This window comes from Anser anser (genome assembly GCF_964211835.1).
Source record: "Anser anser genome assembly, chromosome: 5".
Taxonomy (NCBI): Eukaryota; Metazoa; Chordata; class Aves; order Anseriformes; family Anatidae; genus Anser; species Anser anser.
In genome coordinates this window covers 23,308,412-23,332,618 of record NC_139725.1, presented here as the reverse complement: position 1 = coordinate 23,332,618, position 24,207 = coordinate 23,308,412, and the positions used below count along the sequence as shown (strand labels likewise).

At 35.3% G+C, this 24,207-nt stretch overlaps 1 protein-coding gene across 6 annotated transcripts in view; it reads right to left on the bottom strand.

Moving 5' to 3' along the window:
- The window catches only part of PRKD1 (protein kinase D1), a 131,567-nt gene that overhangs the window by 6,166 nt on the left and 101,194 nt on the right, over positions 1–24,207 (bottom strand). For all 6 annotated transcript variants that reach the window (XM_083837127.1, XM_083837126.1, XM_083837128.1 and 3 more), the window contains 12 exons: positions 21,773–21,983; positions 20,016–20,093; positions 16,348–16,552; positions 14,044–14,167; positions 13,168–13,245; positions 11,917–12,196; positions 9,288–9,340; positions 8,635–8,707; positions 7,550–7,656; positions 6,963–7,124; positions 5,509–5,607; positions 4,104–4,371 (listed from right to left, as the gene is read on the bottom strand). In XM_083837127.1, the coding sequence (XP_083693253.1) occupies positions 4,104–4,371; positions 5,509–5,607; positions 6,963–7,124; positions 7,550–7,656; positions 8,635–8,707; positions 9,288–9,340; positions 11,917–12,196; positions 13,168–13,245; positions 14,044–14,167; positions 16,348–16,552; positions 20,016–20,093; positions 21,773–21,983 (1,738 nt within the window). The remainder of the gene's footprint in view (positions 1–4,103; positions 4,372–5,508; positions 5,608–6,962; positions 7,125–7,549; positions 7,657–8,634; positions 8,708–9,287; positions 9,341–11,916; positions 12,197–13,167; positions 13,246–14,043; positions 14,168–16,347; positions 16,553–20,015; positions 20,094–21,772; positions 21,984–24,207) is intronic.

The following is a 24,207-nucleotide window of genomic DNA, read 5'->3' as shown; positions in this document are numbered from 1 at the left end:
TAATAAATGTAGAAGGTTCAGAAAGACCACCTATGGTCTGAACATCTTTTACGGAATCCAGCAGGTATTATCAAGGAAGTAATTGGTATGAAAGTTCTAAGAGGATTATGGTACAGCTTTTCCAAACACCTTTATGGGCTCCTGTTTATTTCCCCTGATTAAGGTAGGGCCACCTGAGGGCTTATCAAGTTTCAGGAGCTGCAGACTTTGCTGAACAGGATAAACCAGCCAGCTGTTCCTCTTAGCTTCCAAACAACATGACTACTCGTCATTTAGATAGCTGAACGTTCATCAGAATCCCAAATGAAAATATTCAAACACAGTTTTAAAAAACTAATAGTTTTTCAGTTGCATTTTACTGGAAGAACTTACTGAGTCAGGAAGTTCATGTTTCTAAACTACTTACGGCAGTTTGTTAGTATAGCAAATAATTAGTTGTAGCAAAGACACAGTAACAATTTTCACACAAAGTATTAAGTTAACAAATTACAGTTTTCATAGAAATGACTGTTTTAACTCAATTAGGATGTAACACATACATTAACACATAAGTTAGCAAAATACCTGAAAAACCTGTCTTACTGGAACTTACTATCCATTTAGTCCTACAATACAGACTTTTGCTTTTCATTTAATTTATAAGAAACACATCACCTTAAGAGTATCAAGAAAAGCAGTGCTAAATTAAAAATAAATTTATCCTTGATCCAGAATTTTTAAAGTACACACATAATATCAACTACTCTAGCTGCCATCACTTGTGAAAATTTAAGCTGCAGACATTAATATAAAACGTAGGAGTTCCCAGACCCTGTATTCTTCTGAGTATAGCTCTGTTATCAGTAGTATAACTTTTTCATACACCCACCCACTGCTTCCCTATTGCTGCTCAATACAGCTTTGTTGACAATGCGCACATGCAGTTATTTTGGTAAAAAATAATCTTCAGCTGGCAAAGCTTATTATTTTCTGTGAAATGGATTCAGCTGTACTATCAAAAGAAATCCTTGGCAATTATAAGCTGCACCTCCACAAGAGAGGTTAAAATACCATTCTATTCTGGCAAACACATGTAAGTATGGCCAAGACCTTAGTTTAAACAGCTAGTTAAACATTTACAGAGGTAGAGACATCTTTGAGCTATAATATGTATATGACCTCCTTGTACTTAATGCTTATTCATGCGACTTTCTCATTAACGCATGAAACAGTTTCTATTCACATATGCTGAAACAAGTCTATGTTAACACAAAGACAGCTGCAGTATTTATTTCTGACTCAAAAAAAAATATGTAAAAGGCACACCATGATCAAATTTAATACATGAAAGAAATTGCATTGTTTCTTCCCAAATTATTTAATAATATAAAGTAATATGAAGCACCTAATCAGTAGCATGTACCTCACATAGCTTATCAGGGTAGCAGTAATAGCTGTGTTGGTAGCTGATAAAAACAAACAAAAATAATTATGAATACAATGATTTACAAAAAAATCCACAGCAGAATGAAACATGCCATGAATAATCTAAAATTTGACATAGCACATTTTAGGCCCGTTCAGTTCAAAAGAACAGCTACCACAGAAAAAACACATCAGGTAAAATATATTAACAAGCAGAGGTACAGCATTTTTCAGGGAATTTTGTCCTTAAATTCAACAGGATTTATTTTTTGTAACCTGCAGCTAAGTCAAAATAATCTTTTTGAAATAATGCAAATTTGGTGGACAGAAAGTTCAAAGTTGGAAACAACCAGTAACACTGTTGAAAACAGGCTCCATGTTTTCATGGATATACATACAGATATGAAATTTACATCTGTAAGTAAGAAACTTGCAAGAAGATTTGTCTGTATTAATATCTAGCAAAATTCTACAGAGAATTCTGAGCGAAGCTAAGATTCTAACATAGCAGTTCAGTGAATTCAGAAATATAAACTGGCTTGACAATAATTGAAGCCAAAGAGAACAGAAATAGCAAATTGGACAATGTAATGCTGAATGGCTATGACAAAACCTGTTTTAATACAGAGATTACCACAGAAATTGCCTCTCCAGTAATGTCTTCCAATTCTATTTTGACATACAAATACATACTCAGTTTTCAGGGAGTATTCTTTCAAATGAGAGAAAAAGGTGGGGAAAATGCAGCTGCTTGGTACAGATGCAAATCAGAATTCTCTAAGGAGGATTCTGTGATTGACAGATAGATAGATACAGAGGTAGACAGATAGGTAGACAGACACATTCTCTGAAAAAAAAAAATGAAAAGCAATTGGGTTTGGTGAAGTTAGAGAAGGGATTTCATGGATGAGCTTGGGAAATGATGCTCGCAAGAGTTTTCAATGGATAAACGGGGAAAAAAATACATTTGTCAGGGGTATAAAAGTTGAAAAGCCTTAACTTTTACAGGCTAATTTTAATGGCTGAAAAGGACAGATAAAGCCTGTTCATCCATGACTGCTGCCTGTTACAGTTCTTAAGTAAATTGGCATGCACAAATTGGAGTCAATATTTATTCTCTTAGATGGTTGGATGTGGCTTTGAGCAACCTGGTCTAGTGGAAGGCCCCCATGGCATTGGGGTTGGAACTAGATGATCGTTAAGGGTCCCCCTTCCAACCCAAATTATGATTCTATGGTAGCCTAACTCTTTTTAAGTTCACTGAATTCTCGGTTTATGCTTGTCATTACTAAGACATGTAATATAGTCTCTGGAATAAGTTACCACTTTTAAAATCTACCTGTGATGTACAATTTATAGAGTCCATCGTTAAAGAGTGCTTGGATCCAGCACTGCCTTTTGGATGTATCAGAGTAAAGCACCAAGTAATGGAGAAGAACATTTACTTAAGTTTTACTTATGGTAATCATTTGCCAAATGGCTCCTAGTTTTTCAAATTCTGACAGCATAACATTTCTAAAAAGATCTTTCTCACGTGCATTAAAGATAGTATTAATTTTGTATTTCCTTTATCTGTGACAACGACACTTGTCTAATCAAATGAAGTTTCAATTTTTTAATGAATAGCAGTGAAGCAAAATTTGGGTTGAAGGCTTCTGTGAGGGATGTGGTTGTTCATTATGTGTTAAATTTCTCCTAAATATTTGCACTTGCCAATAAATAAATAAATAGGACTAACTGCTGAGTCTTCAATGGTTTTAATTCTTACATGTAAGAGTAGCTTAAAAAACTTTCTTTTAATTTTAAAATAATAATATAACACTTCTTGCAAGAAAACATCTGTGTAGATCCTTCAAGACAAAAAAAAAAAGAAATAGGTTCATCAATGTTTATTTACAGTAATTAGATTTGAGATATTGTTTGAGCTCAACTTTTATCTCTTAAAGTCACTTGTAATACTTTAGATAGAGATCTAGATTCCCATACTTGTTTCTAGAGTCATCTTTAATAGACTTCATTTACCTTCTTTAAAGACGCTCATAGTAAATTATTATTTTTGTTTGTTTGTTTGTTTGTTTTACTATTGAAAATCTTTCAGGCCCCTGAACAGAAATCTAGTTTCAAAAGTCTCATTGGATCAGCTCCCAGCTCTCATCTCCCAGCTTTTTTTCCCCCCACCCTTGCAGAAAGTCTCTTCTGACCATTTCTCACACTGTTTTTGAAATCTCATCTGTTTGGAATTGCTCAGTATCTTCTTTATCTTCTCCACAGAAAGACTCTCAGGTTACAGCATACAACTGAATGAAAACCAAATTACTGGCAAAAGTAGAATATGAAAAGGACTGAAGAAGTGCTAGGGCTGAAAGAAGAAGTACAGAAGTAAATAGATGTAACATGAATTCTAACAGCTGAGGTCCTCCACAAGATTCTATAGCAATCAAATCTGTAGGTGGCTATACGCATCCTTCAACACCTGGTGAGATCTCACACCAGAGGATTATGCATACACAGTCTATACAGGCTCTGCAGGAAATGTCTACAGCAGTTAATACTACAAAACAAAGACATTACATTATGGTACATTACTGAAATTTCAAAAAATAAATTTACCCCTGGTATGTAGAGAGAAAAACAAAGTATACAAGCAAAATACTACACTTTTTTAGCATTCATATAAAACACCCACAGACAGGTATTACCTTCATGAGAAATTTCTTTCCATGGATTAGGTGGATACATGAAAGCAGCATTCTGGATTTGGTCATGTATGTCCTCATCTTCATTGAATGGGAAGGTACCACTAAGGCTTACGTAAATGATAACACCCACAGACCACATATCCAGAGATCTGTTATAGCCTTTGTTTCTCAGCACTTCTGGAGCAAGGTAGGCTGGCGTTCCTACGACTGACCGCCTAAAGGATTTCTCCCCAATGATTCGAGCAAAGCCAAAATCACAAAGTTTTACCTGTTTAAAGAAAATTGCTAGAGTAAATAAGGGTTTGTTTTTATTATCAAATACATAGTTGATGTACTTTTATCATGGTTTAGTTGTAAAATGCATCTCTATTGTTCCCTCAAGGATACTTTTTTTTTTTTAACCTTCTCTTTGAGAGGAATCCCCTTATTCCACCACAGTATTAGACTAGATTACCAATCCATTACATTCCTTCATGCTGTAGATAAACTGTAGTGAAAGTAATAACACAGAACTGCTTTGAATGAAAGAAGTTATATTTTTGAAGGGCCTAACAGCTTTGGTTTCTGGTGAAAGTAGTAATACAAAATAATATTTATTCATTCATAGCAGAAGAACACAGCAAGAAGAAAAATGGTTTTACCTATGACTTTCTCCTGAATCAATCAAGTTGTCAAAAGTTAGTTCTTGAACTACCACTTTCAATTTGTTGGGGACCTAGTTATAACCTACCTATCAGCAAATTTCCTTGTTGGATTTCTTCAGCGGGTCAGATTTCGCTGCTTTAAAATTGTTGCTTAGAGTCTCAATATCGTCCCTTCCTTTCAAATTATTATTTATAAAATTACAGGGAAATGAGAAACAATGTTCTTTTGAATGTAAGCAGTTGGAAGAGCTTACACATGAATTCTGCAGATCAAAGGCAACAGGAACTGACTGATGTATATACCTCTTAATGAGAAGTACAATGAGTTAGAAAGTATGTTTACATCATCTGCAAGCTACCTGGCATTTAAATTCCTAACATTAAAGAAGCTGTTGTTCTTCATGAACCGTTCTTTAACTTAAAAAAAATAAAATTGTCGTTACTGTTTCTGCTTTCAAATTGTCATTCATCTGGACCAAATTAACCAATTAAGTAATTCGTGCTGTAATGGTGAGCAAATTAGAAACAACTGCACAAGTTGCTATATCATACTTGAAAATATTGTTGAATATTTTAGGTAAGTGACAAAAACCAAGGATATTAAAAAAATACCCTTTTTTGGATACTCGTATCTACAATTTTATGTAGTTCCTGGAATTGATACAGGCGGGTCACTAACCACTCGTTTGTTCATAAAATAATCATTGCTAGCACTTACTAATTTGAACAATTTATCTTAACAAAGGGCATTTCCTACTTGCCTGTGGAAAAGGATCAGCTGACGCCAATAATACATTTTCTGGTTTGAGGTCACAATGAACTATATTTTTGAAATGGAGATGTCTTAAAGCAACAAGGATCTGTCAAGAAAAAAAAAATCAGAAAGAATTTCAGTTATAAATGTTGTATATTTATTTGGCTTTACATTGTTCTGACAGTAACAGTGACCAGAGAATTGAGGAATGGTGCAAAAAGAAACAATCCAATAAGACTGTACCTTTTAAAACAATGTCCACAGTGTAGGAAAAAAGCAAAAATGTCAGCTATTATTTGTTGTGCCTCAAGTTTTCTTAATGTTTCACTGTACAGAATACGATTGTTCCTTCTCCAGACCTCATATTCGAAACATTTTTTAGAAAATGCATTCTAAGTACTTGTTTAATTTTTTGTGAAATCTTTAACACAGAAATATTTGCAAAGTGACCTTCCAGATCTAAATTATTCACTCAAAAATTTTCACAGAAATATTCTGTGATCCAATTTAAGCATATCCTTGAGGTGATAAAGCATAAGGAGCCTTGCATGTATTTTTATGCCATTACACACATAAGAACATGCAAAGAGAGTATAACAGATATCCATCCTGTCCCTGTGGCTTTAACTCATTCTTTGTGTCCGGTCAGGGGCTGATACTGACTTTCCTACTGTATTAGAGCAGGCAATGGCTAGAGGCTAAATTCTAGAAACCAAATTCTAAAGCTGATGGCAGTTTTGCCCATAAAAGCCTGAAAGCTAGAGAACCTACTATGTTCCAATTCTAATAATAAATTTCCATTGTAACACTGGAGTTTCTGCTCCTTTCTTTTTCTTGCCTTAACACAAAAAACAGGCTGCTGCTATAACTCTGAGGTGGCTCGCTACTCAATTGTGTGTATCTAAATTTAAACCAATAGTATGGGCATCCAAAGAAACAATATGATAATATCACAACAGGAAGAACAAAATAAAACAAAACAAAAAACAAATCAAAAAACAAAACAGATCACACTGTTAACAGAAGTCATACAGGAAACCAGATTCATTTAATCAGATCCAATCTCAGCATAGAAAAGAGGCACAGACGTGCATATCATGAACTGTAATGGTTAGGTACTGGGAAATTCAGAAGGCTCAAATTTCCTTCTGCAGGTCTTTGATGGTTTGCTATCTGTGTTTTGCAACCCCTTCTTGTGCTTAATCCTTCAAGCATAAGAGAACCTGTAACTTGATGGCCTTCCATCCAGCAGCCAGGCAACTGCACATTTATCTATTTCTAGGTCTTCTTAATGGTTTACTACAAATCACGTAATGTACACAAAGATGTCTGTACCATCCCTGATAATATAATCCAAGCTTTCATAAATCAGAGAGGTAAATTATGTCAAAAGCAAAACATAAGAAACAGTGGTAACAATTGACCTCAAATCTCTTTCTAGGTTTATAATCAATTTCTTACCTGAGTAATTAAAAACTTTGTTATTCTCTCCGGCAATCTGCCATTTTCACTTGATAAGATCATCTCCAGCATATCTCCATGGAGTTTTTCCATAACAACAAACACTCTTTCTGGTGTCTCAAACATGCACTCCAAATTTACAACCCCAGGATGATGAAGATTCTATTAAGGGTAAATACAGCACTTGAACAACATAGATTTCCCAACATGATTAGAAGGTTTTCTCATTACATAGCCAATCTTCAGACCCTCCTAAACCAGACAACATTTCAGTTTTTCTTAATATAAACCACATGTTCCATTTTTAAGCAACAGGCACAAAATTTCTAGGGATGGTATAAGAGAATGGATGCACTTAAAATCACTTTAACAAACATACATTATTGTGCTTGGTGCTTTAAACTGCAGAGAGAATTCCTAACATAACATTCCCAATACAGTTGGTTTTGAATATTTATGCACATTAGGCAGTAAAAATACTAATTTTTTTCTGCAAAAACAGTAGTGATTATCAACTGGAATAATTATATTATCTGGTATTTATAGTAATGTATAGAGCGAATACAGTGAAAATAATAGAAAAATACCTGTAAAATTGCAACCTCATTACGAAGTTGACTTTCCTGTTTGGTTGGAAACCTTAGTTTGTCAATTATTTTAATGGCAACATCTCTTCCTGTTTTGCGATGTTTTCCTGCATTAAAAACAAACAAACAAACCAAAACAAAAACAGAAGGCGTCCATCAAATAACATGATTAATTCTGAAAAATGTTCCACTTTCACTTGATGGTACCAATGACCACAGCTAAATATCAATTATGTACAACTATGTCCAAATAAGTAAATCCCAGTGCAGGTATGCAGTAACTTAAATAAAAGTTTTCTGTTATTTCCCTTTTTTCTTCCCTTTGACTAGTGAATTTTTCTCTTTATCACCTGACAAAGCTGTTGTAACACCTAAGAAACACATAAGCACATAAGAAAGTCAGCTCTGCCTTTCAATAATATATATGTAAAGTTAACTTTTTCATATACTTTTTCCTTTTCATATACTTTTACTAAATTCACAGGCTTAATCCTTCCAGACTAGCAAATAACAAAATAGGTGATCTCCTTCAAGCACGTGAGTGCACATCCCAGGCTTATCAGGCACCCGTAGAAATTCTTCAGTGAGAATGTACAATCAGTTCTCACCTCACTTGTCTCAAATAACTGTACCTAAACCTCCCCCCAACAAAAATAAAAAAAAAACCTGCCGAAAAAATGGGAAAAAAAGAGAGGAAAAACAATTAAAAAATAATAAAAAAAAAAGACACAATTCAAACAAACTGGTAAAAAGAAAGAAAAAAACTCATGAAATCATGCCAAGAAAAACAGTAGCAAGAAATAATGTTTTCCTTCTTTCATTATAGTTCTTTAAGAGAACAGGTTTCTGCACTTCAGGGTTTGTACTACTAGAACTCTTAATATACACTGAACCTCTACTAGCAGAAAACTTGAAATTAAAAAAAAAAAAAGACTGTCAACAATAAATTCTGTCCCTGTTTAATGAACACTACTTAAACGCCTGTTAGCTAATTTCTGTAAGAAAGCATTTCAGAGTCCAAATACTTTCATCCTTCCAGATTTTTTCTGCCTTTAGCATAACTGTACAACACACCAAAACCTTACCTCCATAAACAATTCCAAACTGTCCTGATCCCAACACCTCATCTGGGAAGATTTGGTATACAGTACTGATATCCTGTTCATATAAACATAAGAAACATTAAGCATTGAGATACAGAAACAAAATTTTTATTTGATCTGCTTTTTCTAATGGGAAGCAGCATGCATTTACTACAGTACATTTCAAAACATATTATCTGCTAGAAACATTCACGTGAGTTTTCTTAAAAGCAGCGATAACTGCAATCGTAATATCTTCTTTGTACAACAAAGAGTATCTGATATCTCAGCAATGGCACAGAAGGTATATTTATCAAGGCTTGTGATAAGCCTTACTAAATTCAACAGACAGAAATTCCACGAACTAATAACATCTAGTGCTCACTTTTCCTTTAGCTAATTAACATCCTGCAAGGATAAGTAGTAAATTCTGTGTTAAGCTAAATCACACATATGCAATTCTTGTGTCTCAAGGAAAAGGTGCCACAAAGATGACTTTTCTCAAAAGCTAACAAAGCTAATTGTTAATTTCTACAGGATAGGTGAAAAAACAGCTGATGGAAACTCCTCTCTAACATACCTCTTTGCAAAACAGATCAATGACTTCACAAGCTTAATCATATCATTTCTAGCACAAGCATTCAGAGAACACTCACCACATTTTCTTGAACTTGGCAGTTTGACACAGAAATACTGATGGAAATATCCCCTGGGGAAGAAAGTAAAATATACTTTAGATTGCTGTGCTTTTAGTTGAAACATGTAATAATAGGAAATGACATTTACATTACATCAATATCTTCTGACAGCTGTAGAAATTGGACCAATTAGGTCAGCTTGTTCATCTACCAGCTAATATAAAATTACACCAACCGACAAATATGTGACTCGAACAGCAGACTTTCGTAGTATATTGGAACGAACAGGATTATACATTTCATTACCTTTTTTTTTCTTTTTTTTTTTTTTTTAATACTAGAATCTCATATTTCCCACTGATTAGCTTTCTACTTACTACTTTATTCTGTTCTATTTTGGGGCTTTATATCTTATGCAAGTAACACAACAGCAACTAGCGTAAATTGCTTTTATTTAGTGCATTTCAAAGTAATCTTTTATTTCTAGTGTCACCTACAATGTATTTGATGCTATTCAGACTAAGGCCTATAATTAATCATATTGGTATGTATACTGTTAAAAGTAATAGACATTTCAATGGCATAAGAGACATTAAAACAAGTAATGGAAATAGAAATTTGCACATGCGCTTTAACACAACAAATATCAGATCCAACTTCTAAAAATTCAAACCTTAGGATGTTACCAGAACCTTTTTGAATGGCAAACCCACTGAGAAGCTCAATAAAACTGGAGAATATTTTTACTGTTACTGTAGTAAATAAAGATGCCATTTCGGGGAGGGGTTCTTTGGAGCACTGATGCGTCTATCTCCTGTCTCTGCCTAGAATCCCATTCAAGCTGACTTTTCATTATTTTTTGGTCCATACCAAGATTTCAGCCTCTTTGAAACCAGTGTCCTCTTCTATAAAGCCTGTATTACACATAGAAGAAACTTACTACCACCCATCAGTATCTTTTATGAGTAACTTCTGCTCCTTGTGACTTATTCCCTTGTCCTCTCCTTAGGAATAGATTGGTTTTGGAAGGGGAAATTTTGGTTTCATGGAGTCTTTTTATTGTTGTTGATTTATCTTCAAATGTATGTGATACTTTGCACTTACATGAAAAATAACATGGATGTGCCCCCCCTAAAGGAAACTTACAAGAAAGCTGGAGAGGGACTCTTTATCAGGGGTTGCAGTGACAGGGTAAGAGGTTATCTTTAAACTAAAAGAGGGTGGGTTTAGATTAGATATAAGGAAGAAATTCTTTACTATGAGGGTGGTGAGGCACTGGAACAGGTTGCCCCATCCCTGGAATTTTTGAAGACCACGTAGGATGGAGCTTTGAGCAACCTGGTCTAGTGGCAGGTGTCCCTGCCCATAGCAGGGGGGCTGGAACTGGGTGGTCTTTAAGGTCCCTTCCAACCATTCTATGATTCTACGTGTGTTACTTAGAGCAGAAACAGAACGTCGCTACCATTCTTAGTCCCCATGAAAGCTTGTTCTAAAGGTCGCAGCTGACCTTAATTTTTGCATAGAAAAACAAACAAACAAACAAACAAACAGGGGGGATAACTGCTAACTCAGAAAGAAAATTTTCAAGCTTCCCAAGAGGCAGAGACAGCTGTCAGTCCCGGTCCAGCATTTTAGGTGATTTGTTTAGCTACAATGGACTCAAACCAGGGGTACTAAGCAACTAACCTGACTGAAATGACATCCAGAATTTGACACTATTTTATGCAGGAACCTAGTCAAGAAAGCATAGGACAGAGATGATGTGAGCTGTTGTGCCTGGAGAAGTATGCCACAGTTTGTGGTATTACTGTGTTTCTGAAGGGCTTGCTGTCTTGTTAGTATTTCACACTGCATTAACAGCATCCAGATGTCAAGTGCTAAAGCAAGTGTATATATACTGCAACAAAAGATCTAAACCAGCTTGTGTAGACATACCCAAATTTGCTTTACGCTGACTAGGCTCAGTACAATTAGCAAAGCAACCACAGCAGCACATACCTGGTAGTGGTGAATTGTTTGGTCTCTGCTACTTTGTTATCATGTTTGGTTTACATAATCTGTCATCTTTGGTACAGAGTTACCCAAAGGTATGTAAATTGGAGACAAAGATATATTCAGTCGTTTTGGTCCTGGGTTGTTATCCATGCCTTGTTGTGCTTAGAACAGCTGTTCTTCACACAAATTCATTTCATCTCAGCATGGACAATGTTTGTGGCAGTTGTACAGACAAATGTAATGAAAAAGAGCATAACATCTATGCTGCAGTGACCTAAAGAGTGAACGGCTGCTTCTGCAGATAGCTAGAAACATAAATTACAGTCATGATGGGAAATATCTATCCATTCCTAACTGGAGCTCAGAAAACGTCACACCTCTGCACAAAGAAGCTATCATTCATGTCAGCAACACAAATATGGATGAGATGCCATAGAAATAGAACAACTATTTGCTCGCTAGCAAATCTGCACATTGTATGTTAACACAGATGACCTAGTATTAACTGGAAACACATGAATGAGAAATTGTGGCTTTTAAAATAATACACAGACAGATGATGAGCTGTGCAATATTTCCGTACAGAAGATTGAGCAATGTCATTTGTTATATGACTGTATTTATCTGAAACAGAGAAAATAAATAAACTTACTGTGTAGGCTGGGTCCCGACCCAGCGGATGCCCCTTTAGGGATGACAGGCATCAGGGCATGCTGTATTGCCATCTCCCACATTCTTGCCACGTCTATGCCAATACCACTTGTGAGAACACTGTTATTCAGTGGAACACTTGAGAGGTTTTCTATGTTTTCTCCAACATAATAGACTATATTTGCTGTGCTTATTTCAAAACAATGAGGATTGGCTCCTTGAGGCAGTAAAGTGAAAGTTTTTGCAGGTTCCAGAGAGAAAATTTCAGACAATGGAATTTCCTAAAATGAAAATATATATATATATTTATTTTCTGTGTAAAGGTCATCAACACATAAAACTAAAAAATGAACTAATTTATGATATTAGCTATTGCTTTTAACCACATGCTTCTTGTGCAAACAAAAAGGCTCTTGTAACCTGAAACTCTTTGAAACAGAGGCCTGTTGATGGCAAAATATCAAACATTTCTTTCCAAGACCAAACAGAACTTCAATTATTTAAACTTAGCAAAGAGAGGAGTGAGGTGCCATCAGAAAAGACCACCAACAGAACTCCACTAGAAAATTGAACCCTGCTTCCTTCTATATAAAATATAATATATTTTAATATTATAAATTTCTAAACAAAATTTATTTGCAAATAAATCTATTAAGAAAAGCAGAAAAAATCTATTTTAACATTAAGACTGCAAATCCACCTTTCACATAGGCATTAACTTAATTGTTTCATCTTGAATAAGACTTAAGGATCCATTTTACTAACATATTTCTCTGAGAGGAAGCCACATGAAAGAAATATTTGGCATTATCAAAAACTACTGCAGTAACATCCAAGGAGTTTAACTGCCTCAGGTAAAAGTACATGAGCATTAAAATAATCTTTTACAATTTGAATCATAACATTATGTCCAAAGGGCTGAATTAAAATAGTATGTACTACACCTAATTGTTTGGAAAGAATTTATATAATGAATGACAGAATATCAGATGAGTTTCTTGGCAGAATTTGTCACTGGCACTGAATTGCCCCTGTATAAAAACCTTACATTTCCATAACATGTATTTTACCAGTCATTGTTAGCTGACACCTTTTTGATCTGAGACTTGTTTGTGAAATGCAAAATGTATGTAAGTAAAGAAAACAAACATAGTTCTAAGTTATACTGCTAATGTACTTTTAGTATTTATTAATTCAGCGATTCACTCTAATCATTAAACATTAGAAAAGTAGATTGAAAAACATGCCTTACCTTGTAATATTTGCTTCCAGTATCATTTTGAAAAAGTGTAATGCATTTGCTGTCCAGTCTCCAGTAGTGTCGCTTCCTCTGCAACGAAAAATTGGGGAAAAATCTTTCTAAAAGTTTTCAAGAAAATTAAAGAAATACTAATTTCTCAAAAGAATCACTTCCAAAACATTATTTACATCTGAAGGGATGAATTGTAAAGGATGAAGTTTCCTTTGCTGTTACATGATTTTTATGATGACTTTAGATTTAAGATTTATAGGTACACCTTTTGTTGTTTTAATAATAATGTAGCTGTGTTCAAGTCATCCAAGTTTTGAAAACTTAACATGTCACTTTTATGTCTGGGTTACACTCCACACAATTTGCTACAGGTGTGTTGCTAAAATAATTCAACTTTCTTTTTTTATCAGTCATAACACCCTGTCTCACCTTAGAAGGCCACATATTGACACTTTGATTCTTGTTTTAGCACAAAATAACTGTTTTTTTTAATGATACATTTATTTTACAAAAGCCTCATTTCATATAACAGTAAGATACCTAGGAGACTGCAGTTGGAGGATAAAGATACTTTCCAGGACTTCTACAGTGTTAAGATTTTGTTCTTTCTTCAGAATGTCTTCACATTTGACCGACAATAATGCAACTGACAGATGCAGATGCTTTTTTGTGTTTTAACTGTCTCCTGGTATGATGAAGTGACTGACTTACAAGCATTGCCAGTCCTCAATTAGGGGAGTTAGGACTTCAGGAATCATAAATACTGTAAAAATGCCTTATGTGATTGACTTTAAATTATCAAAATATTGTTAGGATCTGATTGTGTACTATCATATAGTATGTAGTGTAAGACAGGCCTTCCTTAACATTTCTTACCAGTGTATCCTTGCTTGTATAGTGAACCATCCAACCCTCCTTCATTACTGTGCTACTTCTCCTTTTTGTGTGCTTCACAGATTGTACCACTCTCATTAATGGAATGTTGTTGCTGGTTGAAGGGCTTAAGAATAAATCAATAAAGGCTTTTAAAAATAAGACAATTTTAGACAAAGAGAAAAAAATCTTCCAATTCAGAATGAATATATATATATATATGATAATCACATTTACAATTATAGTCACTAACAGACCTGGACTAGACACAAATTTTTTTGTCATTCCAAGTATCTCAAGATTACAAAGAAAAAAACTTGTAATGCCACAACAGGAAAAGGCTTACACACACAACACACATAAAATATTCTGAAAGATGAGCTAAGATGATGGGCAAATGACTAGGGCCTCAACTAGGGTGTGGGAGACATAGCTCAAGTCTGTGCTATGCGTGATTCAAACCTGCACTTGATCTTGAATATCTCATAACCTAAGTAAACATTGTCCATCAGATTACCACCCTGTGATCTTTCTTGGGTTCAAACACACAATGGAGTTACGACAGTTTAGAGTAGAAAATGTGTCAGCTGACTAGCTGTGTATATACTGGCAGGGCATAGTAGAGACTCTGCTGGAACCTCTCAGAGAAAGAGGTTTAAGACAACAATGTTGTCGTTGAGGATTAAAGCAAAGTCCCACTGCCCTGCACTTGGGTATGCACCCTGAAAACTTCCAGTGCTCAGCAGAGTAACTCAGGAAGGCATGAGAACTTGACAGTATGCGTGATAGTAAAAGCAGATAAATAGTGGAATATCTAGTTGGAGAGGTTTAAGAAGTAGTCAAGCCCATCTTCCCACTTTTCTTGATGTTGGAGTTAACCATTCCAAGAGCAAACTCTGCATAATGGATCATCTGCTTCATCATCTGCTTCAATCCTAAACTTAAATGCTTAGTCATTTCCAGCAGAAATTCAAACTGAGATGCTGCATCCTACGTGAAAACAGAGCACTGAAAGCACATGCAGTCTGCCTGGCTGGCAGAGCCACTCGTGCAACAATTCCGGCAAAAAAAGGGCAGAAACCACCTAGGAGAAGAATATCTTAAGCTTCCACAACTGTTCTGATTGTGAATATTTGCAGATGGCCCCCCTTTGCTGTAATGAATCCTGGAAATATGAAGCATTTTATGAATCAGCAGTTTCCAAACAAAATGCAAAGTGTCTTGTCTTAAAGTTTCATTAAGACTCTAATTAACATACCTTTTGCCTAAAAATGATCAAATGAAATGCAGCCGCTGTATAACTATTCTTGTCTCTACTGACAAGAGATTTCCTTTTTTTATTTGCCTTTTACAGAAATAAAATAATATTAAAAATAATCCATGGACATGGAGACTACCCTTACAAATAATTTTTGGAAAGTATTACTGGAAGTACAGGGATGCCCCTCAAGTAAGGAAAACAATGTACCTTGGTCATCAATTTTTAAATTATTTATAATTCAGTATCTATATTTCAGAGAACCTTCAATGTTGTCCATTTAATATAACTTGGACAATTCAAAATTATATATGACACTGACTTTGTGAAATAAACATAGACATATTCAGGTAATTCAATTTGTCTAAATACATAGTATCTATGCAGATGAATATGACAGTAGGAATAACAGCTCAATGCTGTTGATAAGGGCTTTAAACTAAAAGAGTTTAGCTACGTTAAGTTAAACTTAAGTTCCAGTTTGTCAAACTTTCCTTCTTTCTGAAGATACCTAAAAATGCAAACAATATACCTAGAGTCAATTATAAAAGTTGCTTATAAAAGGTTATTAATTATTTTATTTTATTTTATTTAAATGACCAAGTATTGCACTTCTAGTTGGGGAAAATAAAAACATTTTAAATTTTTTCTCTATTGCTCATGTACAAATGAAGTTTCACAACTTAATTTTCACAAGAGAAACAAACACTTGCGTATCACAGAATCACAGAATCATCTAGGTTGGAAGAGACCTCCAAGATCACCTAGTCCAACCTCTGACCTAATACTAACAAGTCCTCCCCTAAACCATATCACTAAGCTCTAAATCTAAACGTCTTTTCAGTTACTACTTCAACTCGACAATAATGCTTAAGTTCCTTTTAAAATCCTAATGCATATATTCAACAAAGTAATGTCATTGCAACTTCAGAACCATCACATATCACTAGCTCTCTCAATGTTGAAGGAGCAAGAATAGGGTCCATTTAGATTTCTCTTTGAGTCCTAGACATTATATAAATAAATACAGAAGAAGATGGAAGGTTCACCTGATCATCCTGTTAGACTCATCATGATCTGGATCAGGATCCTGCATTTCTCCGTTGTCACTATGGCATCCTGTCATTGATATCTCAGAATCATGAGCCATGGATTCTTCCATGTCATCTATAAAACTGCTGTTTCTTTCACTGTCATTGTCATCACTCCCTTCTTCCATGACCACGTCAGACTCAGCCCCAGGACTAAGGAGATCTGGAATATTATTTCTGAAATTAATATCTGAAAACATACAATATTCCAATTGCAACAATCTAACACTTCTCAAGCTTCCAGAAAAATCAGGTTCTCTTTGGAACTCTATTGCCTGGGTCTCTCTCTACTCAGTGCGTACTGGCAAAGCATGGTCTTTAACCAGCAATTTAGAAAATCACAGCAGAAAAATGGAAACACATCAAACTGGAGTATTTTCAGAAATACAACTTTCTGTTAAAAACTGCCAAAGTCATGGCATAATTTCTTATCCACAGATTTCTATTCAAATATTCTATACTCATGAGTGTGCAGCTTGTATGCTGTGCACTGACTTGATGGCTGTCGGCAGGCTACAGCTGCAAACTGATGTTAGAAGAGCAGAAATTTCAAACTACAAGTTTTGTAATACAATGATGACATGCTCATGAACTACTGAAATAACTCCCAGACAATTACTTATAATATAAATTATTTATTTTGGGGAAAAAAATATTTCCTTTGTAGCAGTCTTCTCTGCGAACGCTGCACAATACAGCACTGCAATCCATTCTAATGAAATAACATTCCCCACCTTTAAAAAGGAAATATTTAATAAATACTGAATAGTCCTATATAAGATAGCACAGAAAAAATATGATGTTTTAGGATTTAACTTATTTGACTATGGCACATAGTATTAACAGTATTAATAACTGTTATTTCAGCTGTAAATTATTTCTGCTCATATTTAAATAATGTTAAACTTTCCAATTTCATGATCAGATAAGCCTAACCAAATTCAAAGTAAGAAGTAACTTTTTACTGCTGCTTGTGAATGGATTAAGAAGACAGAAAAGGATAAAACTTTATTTACTTATCAAAGGGCTTAACTATTAAAAAAAAAAGGCAAACCAAAAAAAAAACCAAATTACCAAAAAAAGAAAAAGTCAAAATCATCAGTCCTGTCAGACAGGTAACAGAGCATTAATTTTTCTGGGGTGTTTGCAGTGGTTCAGGACCCACTCAGGATAGCAGTTCAAAGTAAGATGAAATTACATGGAAGACACCAAATGTTTTCATTGAGAAACTTTCACCTAATTCTGTGGAGGAAGGTTTCTTGACAGTCCATATTGAGGATGCCCCAAAAGAAAAAGAACAGTGAAATGGTTGGCAGAAAAATGTTTTGAACTGATTGTATTTCACTAGAATTGGAAGTGCATGGCTGAAACATTTTAGTCTGAACATGTTTAGATATAAGTTACTGATGTGTGACTAAGAGACACATTAGACTTCATTTCTAGCTGAAACAGTCATCCAGTCATGAATGACATTTTACAGTTCAGGGCTCTCTTTTTGCTATTCCTACAGCATGGTTTTTATCTCTATTTTTAATAAACCCACAGTCAGTTAAAAATAACTGCCCACATTTAGTGTTTAATGTGTTTATTAATGAGACCATACTTGGAATTTTATTGCTTCAGCTCTTCCTTCACTTACTATTTTGGGGAAGATGCATCACACAGCAGATGGACAGAGTGACAGTTACTTTATTTTATTTATTAAGATGGAAATTAATGTGAACCGAATTTCTGTGAAAATAGAAATGAGATACCAGGATGAAATTGCCTCTGACAATCCTGATGACCCCAAATCAGTCATTTATACACACAATTAAAAGTTACACTATAGCACCATAGATACCATATTAGATATATTATTTGATGAGGAAAAGCCAAATTCTATAAATTTTAAGATGTAAAGTTCCAAGGGCCTAAGTACTAATTCTGCAGAACTGCACAAAAGGAAGCTTAACACTTAGCTTAACACTTTCTAAAATACTGCTTGGAGTAAGTGTTCTCACCCCAAGTGGCTTTGAACAAGCTTTCCTCACTCAGCTCTTCCTCAAAGAAACCACTACTTCTCATCAGACCGTCATCAGATTCATAGGTAGGAGACAAGCAAACAAAAGCAGCATGTCACTTGTAGGACAAAGACAGGGAGAGGGTAAAGAGGGTGTGTTGGAGGGATAAAGTACAGCTGCCTGAGATGAAAGGTAGGAATGCTAAGGAGTGAAACAGAAACAAATGTAAATCTTGTTCATTTAGTTTGGCTGTCCAGAAATAAGTCTTGCCTTTCCACCTTAACACTCTTGATCGATCCTGTTTTGCACTGCTCTCAGACTGCACCTCAAATGTATGCAGTAGAAATTTTATCATTTATACTTAGTGACTTTGACTGCAAATCTCTGTGCTTACAATTATTTGCAAAGTCAAAAAATAGACTGGGTTGGAAAATGTATTAAAATGTTTTTTTTTAACCTACTTAAGATATCTATGGTCCATACTGTTATCAATGAATTTAACATATCTTGGTATATTTTTAGTTCTTGGATTTGAAAGTCAGTCTACATCCTTCCATAAACATCATCACTTGCACTCCTGAAGAAACAGTTTTGTATGGACACGTATAAATGGTGTAAAACATGCTGTGCCATACCAACCTTTCAGAAAATTATGCACCTTATCATGTTTCAAGTTGGGATATTTGGCATCTAAAATGTTTTTGCCTATGCTAATTGTCATTAAACAGAAAAACTTTGTAATAATACTGTCATGCACTATGAAAAATATTAATTATCACTCCTAATTTTGTAAATTCTTTATATATTTTCAATAAACTAGATAACTGATTTAAAGTTTGAAAAATGATATCTAATAAGGCAATATTTCATTAACCTTAGAAGCAGTTTAGGCTGACAATATGGGGTAATACGCATTAGACACTGAACACTTTACCACACTTCTCATTCCCTTATCACATAGAAAAGTGACATTTCCAAGGCAATCAACAACTCATCTACAACCACCCTTTTTTTCTCCAGTACCGTCTGTCAAACCTAGCCATACATTCCTATACTTGACACAAAACCGACAGCACATGTATTGGAAATTCAGCAGATAATCAAGCTTTCATTTCTAGCAACTGATACAGGCTTTATCCCAACAGGAAGCAGTGGATTTTTTTCACGGAGGGCCTTCCCAGTTCCTCCAGGTATGCATTTCCTTCTCAGGAATATTATCCTAAAACAAACACTTTTTCCCTTCCCAGATAAAAAAAAAAAAAATGTGTTTGTATCTGCCAGGTAAATGCCAATGTCTAATACATGTTCCTTTTTTTGGTTTACTTTGGCATTCTGCAGGCCATGATCACCCAGACATTTTGCTGCGGAAGCCACCTCTGTGGCACAGATGAGCCTGCCTTTTAGTGCTATATATTTTGAAGATACATGCTCCAAGTTGATGATGTATGAACCATTAATAGGGTTCCTCCCACACTTCATCTTCAATACACAACAGAAATATCGCAGAGGAAAGGCCACTCCCAAGCAATGGAAAAACATGTCTCTGCACACGTCAGTTTTACACTTCTCTTTATTTTGCTGGTGGCTTAAACAATGACAGCAACAATTCTTAAAGCAACTTACCTCCATTAATGGCAACTTCCCCCAGGCAGTTATTTGGCACTTTAGGAGCACAGCGCTTGTGACAGTTGAACCTACAGTCTTGCAAGAAAAAAAAAAGAATACAGCAAAATTATTTCTCTTTTTCGGTGCCACAATTACAATTTTTTCCTGCTATCCAACCTATAAATGTCAAGCCCTATTATTTCACTAACATAAAGTTAACTTAATGCATCCAGAGAGCACTAGCCTGGCCGCACACCATTTGCCAGTGGAACCAACAGCATAAACACACCAGCAGCTTCCCTGTGGGGAAAGGAAAGCAGCACTCACAGCAATGGGCGGAGGCCTTCGCTGCACCAAATGCTTGCTACGCTCATCTCAGGGAGCAAGCTGGAGACCTGTGCGCTTGGCTCAAAAGCCAGAGTTGCTTTTCCAATACAAGAAGCAGATCAGGCTACAGCATATCAACTGCGGCTCAGAAGTTTGACTATGTATCAAACACTGAAGGCTGAAAATTGAAGCAGCAGAATCCTAAGCAACAATCATAAGCGAGAAGTATTTGTTTGCATCACAAAATGAATTCTAAACAGCTTTAAGTGGAGGGTTCCTTTAATACCTCCCTCATTTTCCAGATATTTTAACTTTACTCTACTTTTCTTTTTTTCACATCTGTAAACGGCACTTTACTAGATGTCATTTCAACTATTTTCTTTTGGCTTATGGAACACATTTTACTTAAACTAAGAGCTATAACTTATTAACACAGCTGGAAAAGCACAGTCAGGAAGGAAGGAATATACTAGGGATGTCTATATCCTTGTAATTATTTAACTTCAGATTGATTCAAAAACCAACTGAGGTACAGCAGTGCCGAACTGTTGGCAAAGTTATATATCTTTAAATCAGGTTAATATTTGCTTATGTCACTGAGATTCAAAACAAACTGAAACAGGTGATGCCTTTATACAGATTTTGCTTGAGTTAAATCACATCAGAATCACTTAAGTGAAATGAATTTAACTTCGAACTTTTGCAGGGTATTCACGGAAGCAACACAAACTACATTGACTCATTTTATGAAAGTTATTGCTTATTTTAATAGAGAGAAGGTGATTTTAAGGATCTGTTGATCAACATTATTTAACATTGTAGTATACAAAATGTTTTGTATTTGTGGGCACTCTCGTTGGTTAAGGTGAGCCAGTAGTCTAGGCTACATTCCAAACGGCCTCATTCACTTTGGCACCTGCTAAGGTATAGCTACATGAGACTCAAGAGCATGTAGGTAAGAATGCATTAAAAACCATGTTCTTAAGTTCTCATATAAGCTCATCTTGTTTAATTTCCCTTAGAACTCCCTCAAAACTTTGAACTGCTAAGACTCATGCACATGCTTCTATTCAAGCATAAAGTCTTCCAGATTGAAAACAATGAAGACTGAGAATACGCTACTATGTGTTAACTATTCAGCTGTCACTGCCTGTGAGCACACTCTCACCTACTGCCAAGATAATCCACACCTGAATGACAAAGATGTGAGCTACCTCAGCTATACCACAGGGTAATAATGAATAGGCAATGAATAGGCATGCAGCCAGCTCCTGTAGAACAATTATTGTAATTCTGATCCCAGCTTAATCCAATATAATTGCTCATTTGCCTACATCTAGACAGTTTGGTGAAAAAATCCTGAGTAAGGCTATATAGCAACTACTCAACTGTTAATTTATTAATTTTATTATGCTTAGCTTTTACGTTCCTAAAGGGAGTTTACTTACCTTTGCACTGCAAACCCTGTCTAAAAAGCCCTTTGAGAAGCTTCTTACAGTACTGGCAAACTGTTGGCCGTGTGTAAGAGTGAATGACAAAAGTGTGAGGCACTTTAACCTTGGAAAGTAAGATCTTGTCAAGCTGAATAGGTCGTCCAATGTAGGACTGTGAATTTGATCTCTTCTCTCTCCCGGTGAATGATTCTGATGGTGTCTTTTGCTGTGAAATACATAAAAAGGATATTTCAAATAATCATGATTTATTAATTGTTAAAAGAATATCATACTCACATATGCCTTAAAAATGGTACATCATCTGTCATAAAAAGCAATGTAATTACTTTTAAACACTAATAGAACATGCAACATACCCCTCTCTTTAAGACTGCTTTTGAAAAATTGGAATGGTATCAAACAATATTTTTGCTAACACTAGTGCCATACTAGTGCCATATATTTCACAATGTGGATGAAACAGTTTTGTTTTGTTTTGTTTTAAAAACTGACTTTGATCAAAATGAAAAAAGATTCATTAAAAAATTCTCAGAAAAGCATTTTGTGTTCTGATAAAAGCAAGAGGCATTTCTTTCCCTTTTTCCCATTTTCTGTTTTATATCAAAGCCAACTTTGAAAGGATGTACTTTTGTACAAACATTAAGAAAATTATTATCTTGATCTATGTGCATGCAGGTTTTTGATAGAAAGCAGATTAGTATTTTCCATCACCTTTATTTATAATGTTTGCTATCACTAACCTTACCACATTCAAATTATGCACAATAGATCAGAACAGATATTTAGATGTCACTATATAGATATGTATGAATTGAGACACACTGTGTCTAATGAATGGAATCAATAGAATTCCTGAAAGAAATGAGTTATCTTATTTTCTCTGCTAAATTCATTTAGATGTAAATATGGCAATTACCCAAGAAAATAACTGACCCAGAAAACTACTTTCTCCCAAGAATTGTCCTTGAGAAACAGACTACACCCACATGGAAAAGAAAAAAAAAAGTGACAAGATGCAACTTGATCATTTAAAACTTAGTATCTTCTTGCCGCCATATGCAAATAACCTCGTAACTGAAGGGTAGAAAATGAGTCATTCTCTGTTGAGCCTCCACTGTTCAAAGGTTGTACTAGCTGAAGCTTCAGATTGGCCTAACTTGAAAAACTGTTTTGTTTAAAACTAATAACTATAGGAAAGCTATAGGAAATTCTGCATCTGAAGAGACTGATTGAATATTATTTCCTGGTCACCAAAATATAAAAATACATTTCTTTATGCTTCTGTCTGAGAATCTTGGAGTACAGAGAAATTTGAAGGTCATTTTGATGGTAGAAGAACCTAAGGAGCAATTCTAGGCTTGCTTTCACATTGTATTTGTCATAGAAATAAATAAATAAATAAATACATAAGTTCCTTCCTTCCAAAAACTAGACAGGTTTCTTACTGTAAAGACATTTTTTTTTCTTTCGGCTATGCTTCAGAACTGCCTGTCTAGTACATGCAATAGATTTACTGAACATTAGAGCTTCCTTGCTAATTGATAACAATGCCAACATCACATGCTTATTCAGTGTATAAATGCAGGCCTGTCAAGTCAAGGAGAAATATGCAAAATACGTTCTATGAACCACGTACATGTGATCACTGCAAACAAGTTAGTCTGAAACAAGTATAAGAAAGCATCTGTCTTTTTCTTTACTACAAATAAAAGTGGAAAAATACAAGTACACACTTTGATATTATGTTTTTACTTCCAGAGTTTTAGATCTCCTTTTGCTGTAAAGCAGCTGTGCATACGAAAAAAATAGACTCAGTTTAGGATTAAAACTATTTAGTATTGATCAGTGAGTAATACCATTTGCTTAATGCTTTCAAGGCAGATTGCATTAAGTCATATGAAGGCAACGTGAACAGGGCTTTGGGAGGGAGAGGAAGGAGGAGGGAGGAAGAAGCCCAACAGGAAGGAAATGGGCCCACTTGCACAGCACAACCTGCATTGCTCGGCTTGTGCGAACCACCTGCAAATGACAGCCCTCAGAACTTGTAGATGGGGCACAGCCCACAAGAGGAGCTCAGTCCTCTCAATATTTGGAAGGACAAATAGGACAGTTTTGGTACAGACTGATCCCACTTCAGTCTTAGTGCAGTGCCATACCACAGGCAACATGAGCCTCTGCTTCTGCTCAGCAGCAAGGGAATGGAAGCTGGGGGGACAGTCAACACACGGGACACTCTACACCCCGGGGTGACTGACCAGTTAGGAGGAGGACTGTCTCCTCCAATTTGTCAGTGATGAGCTTCTCCTCCCGTTAGTTTCCAAAACTCCTGTCAATATGCCTTAACTTTAAGTTACAGCACTCCCAGCATCAGGCAGACACCGTAAGTTAAAACCCCAGAAAGAAAGGAAAACAGGAACTACACCATTTTC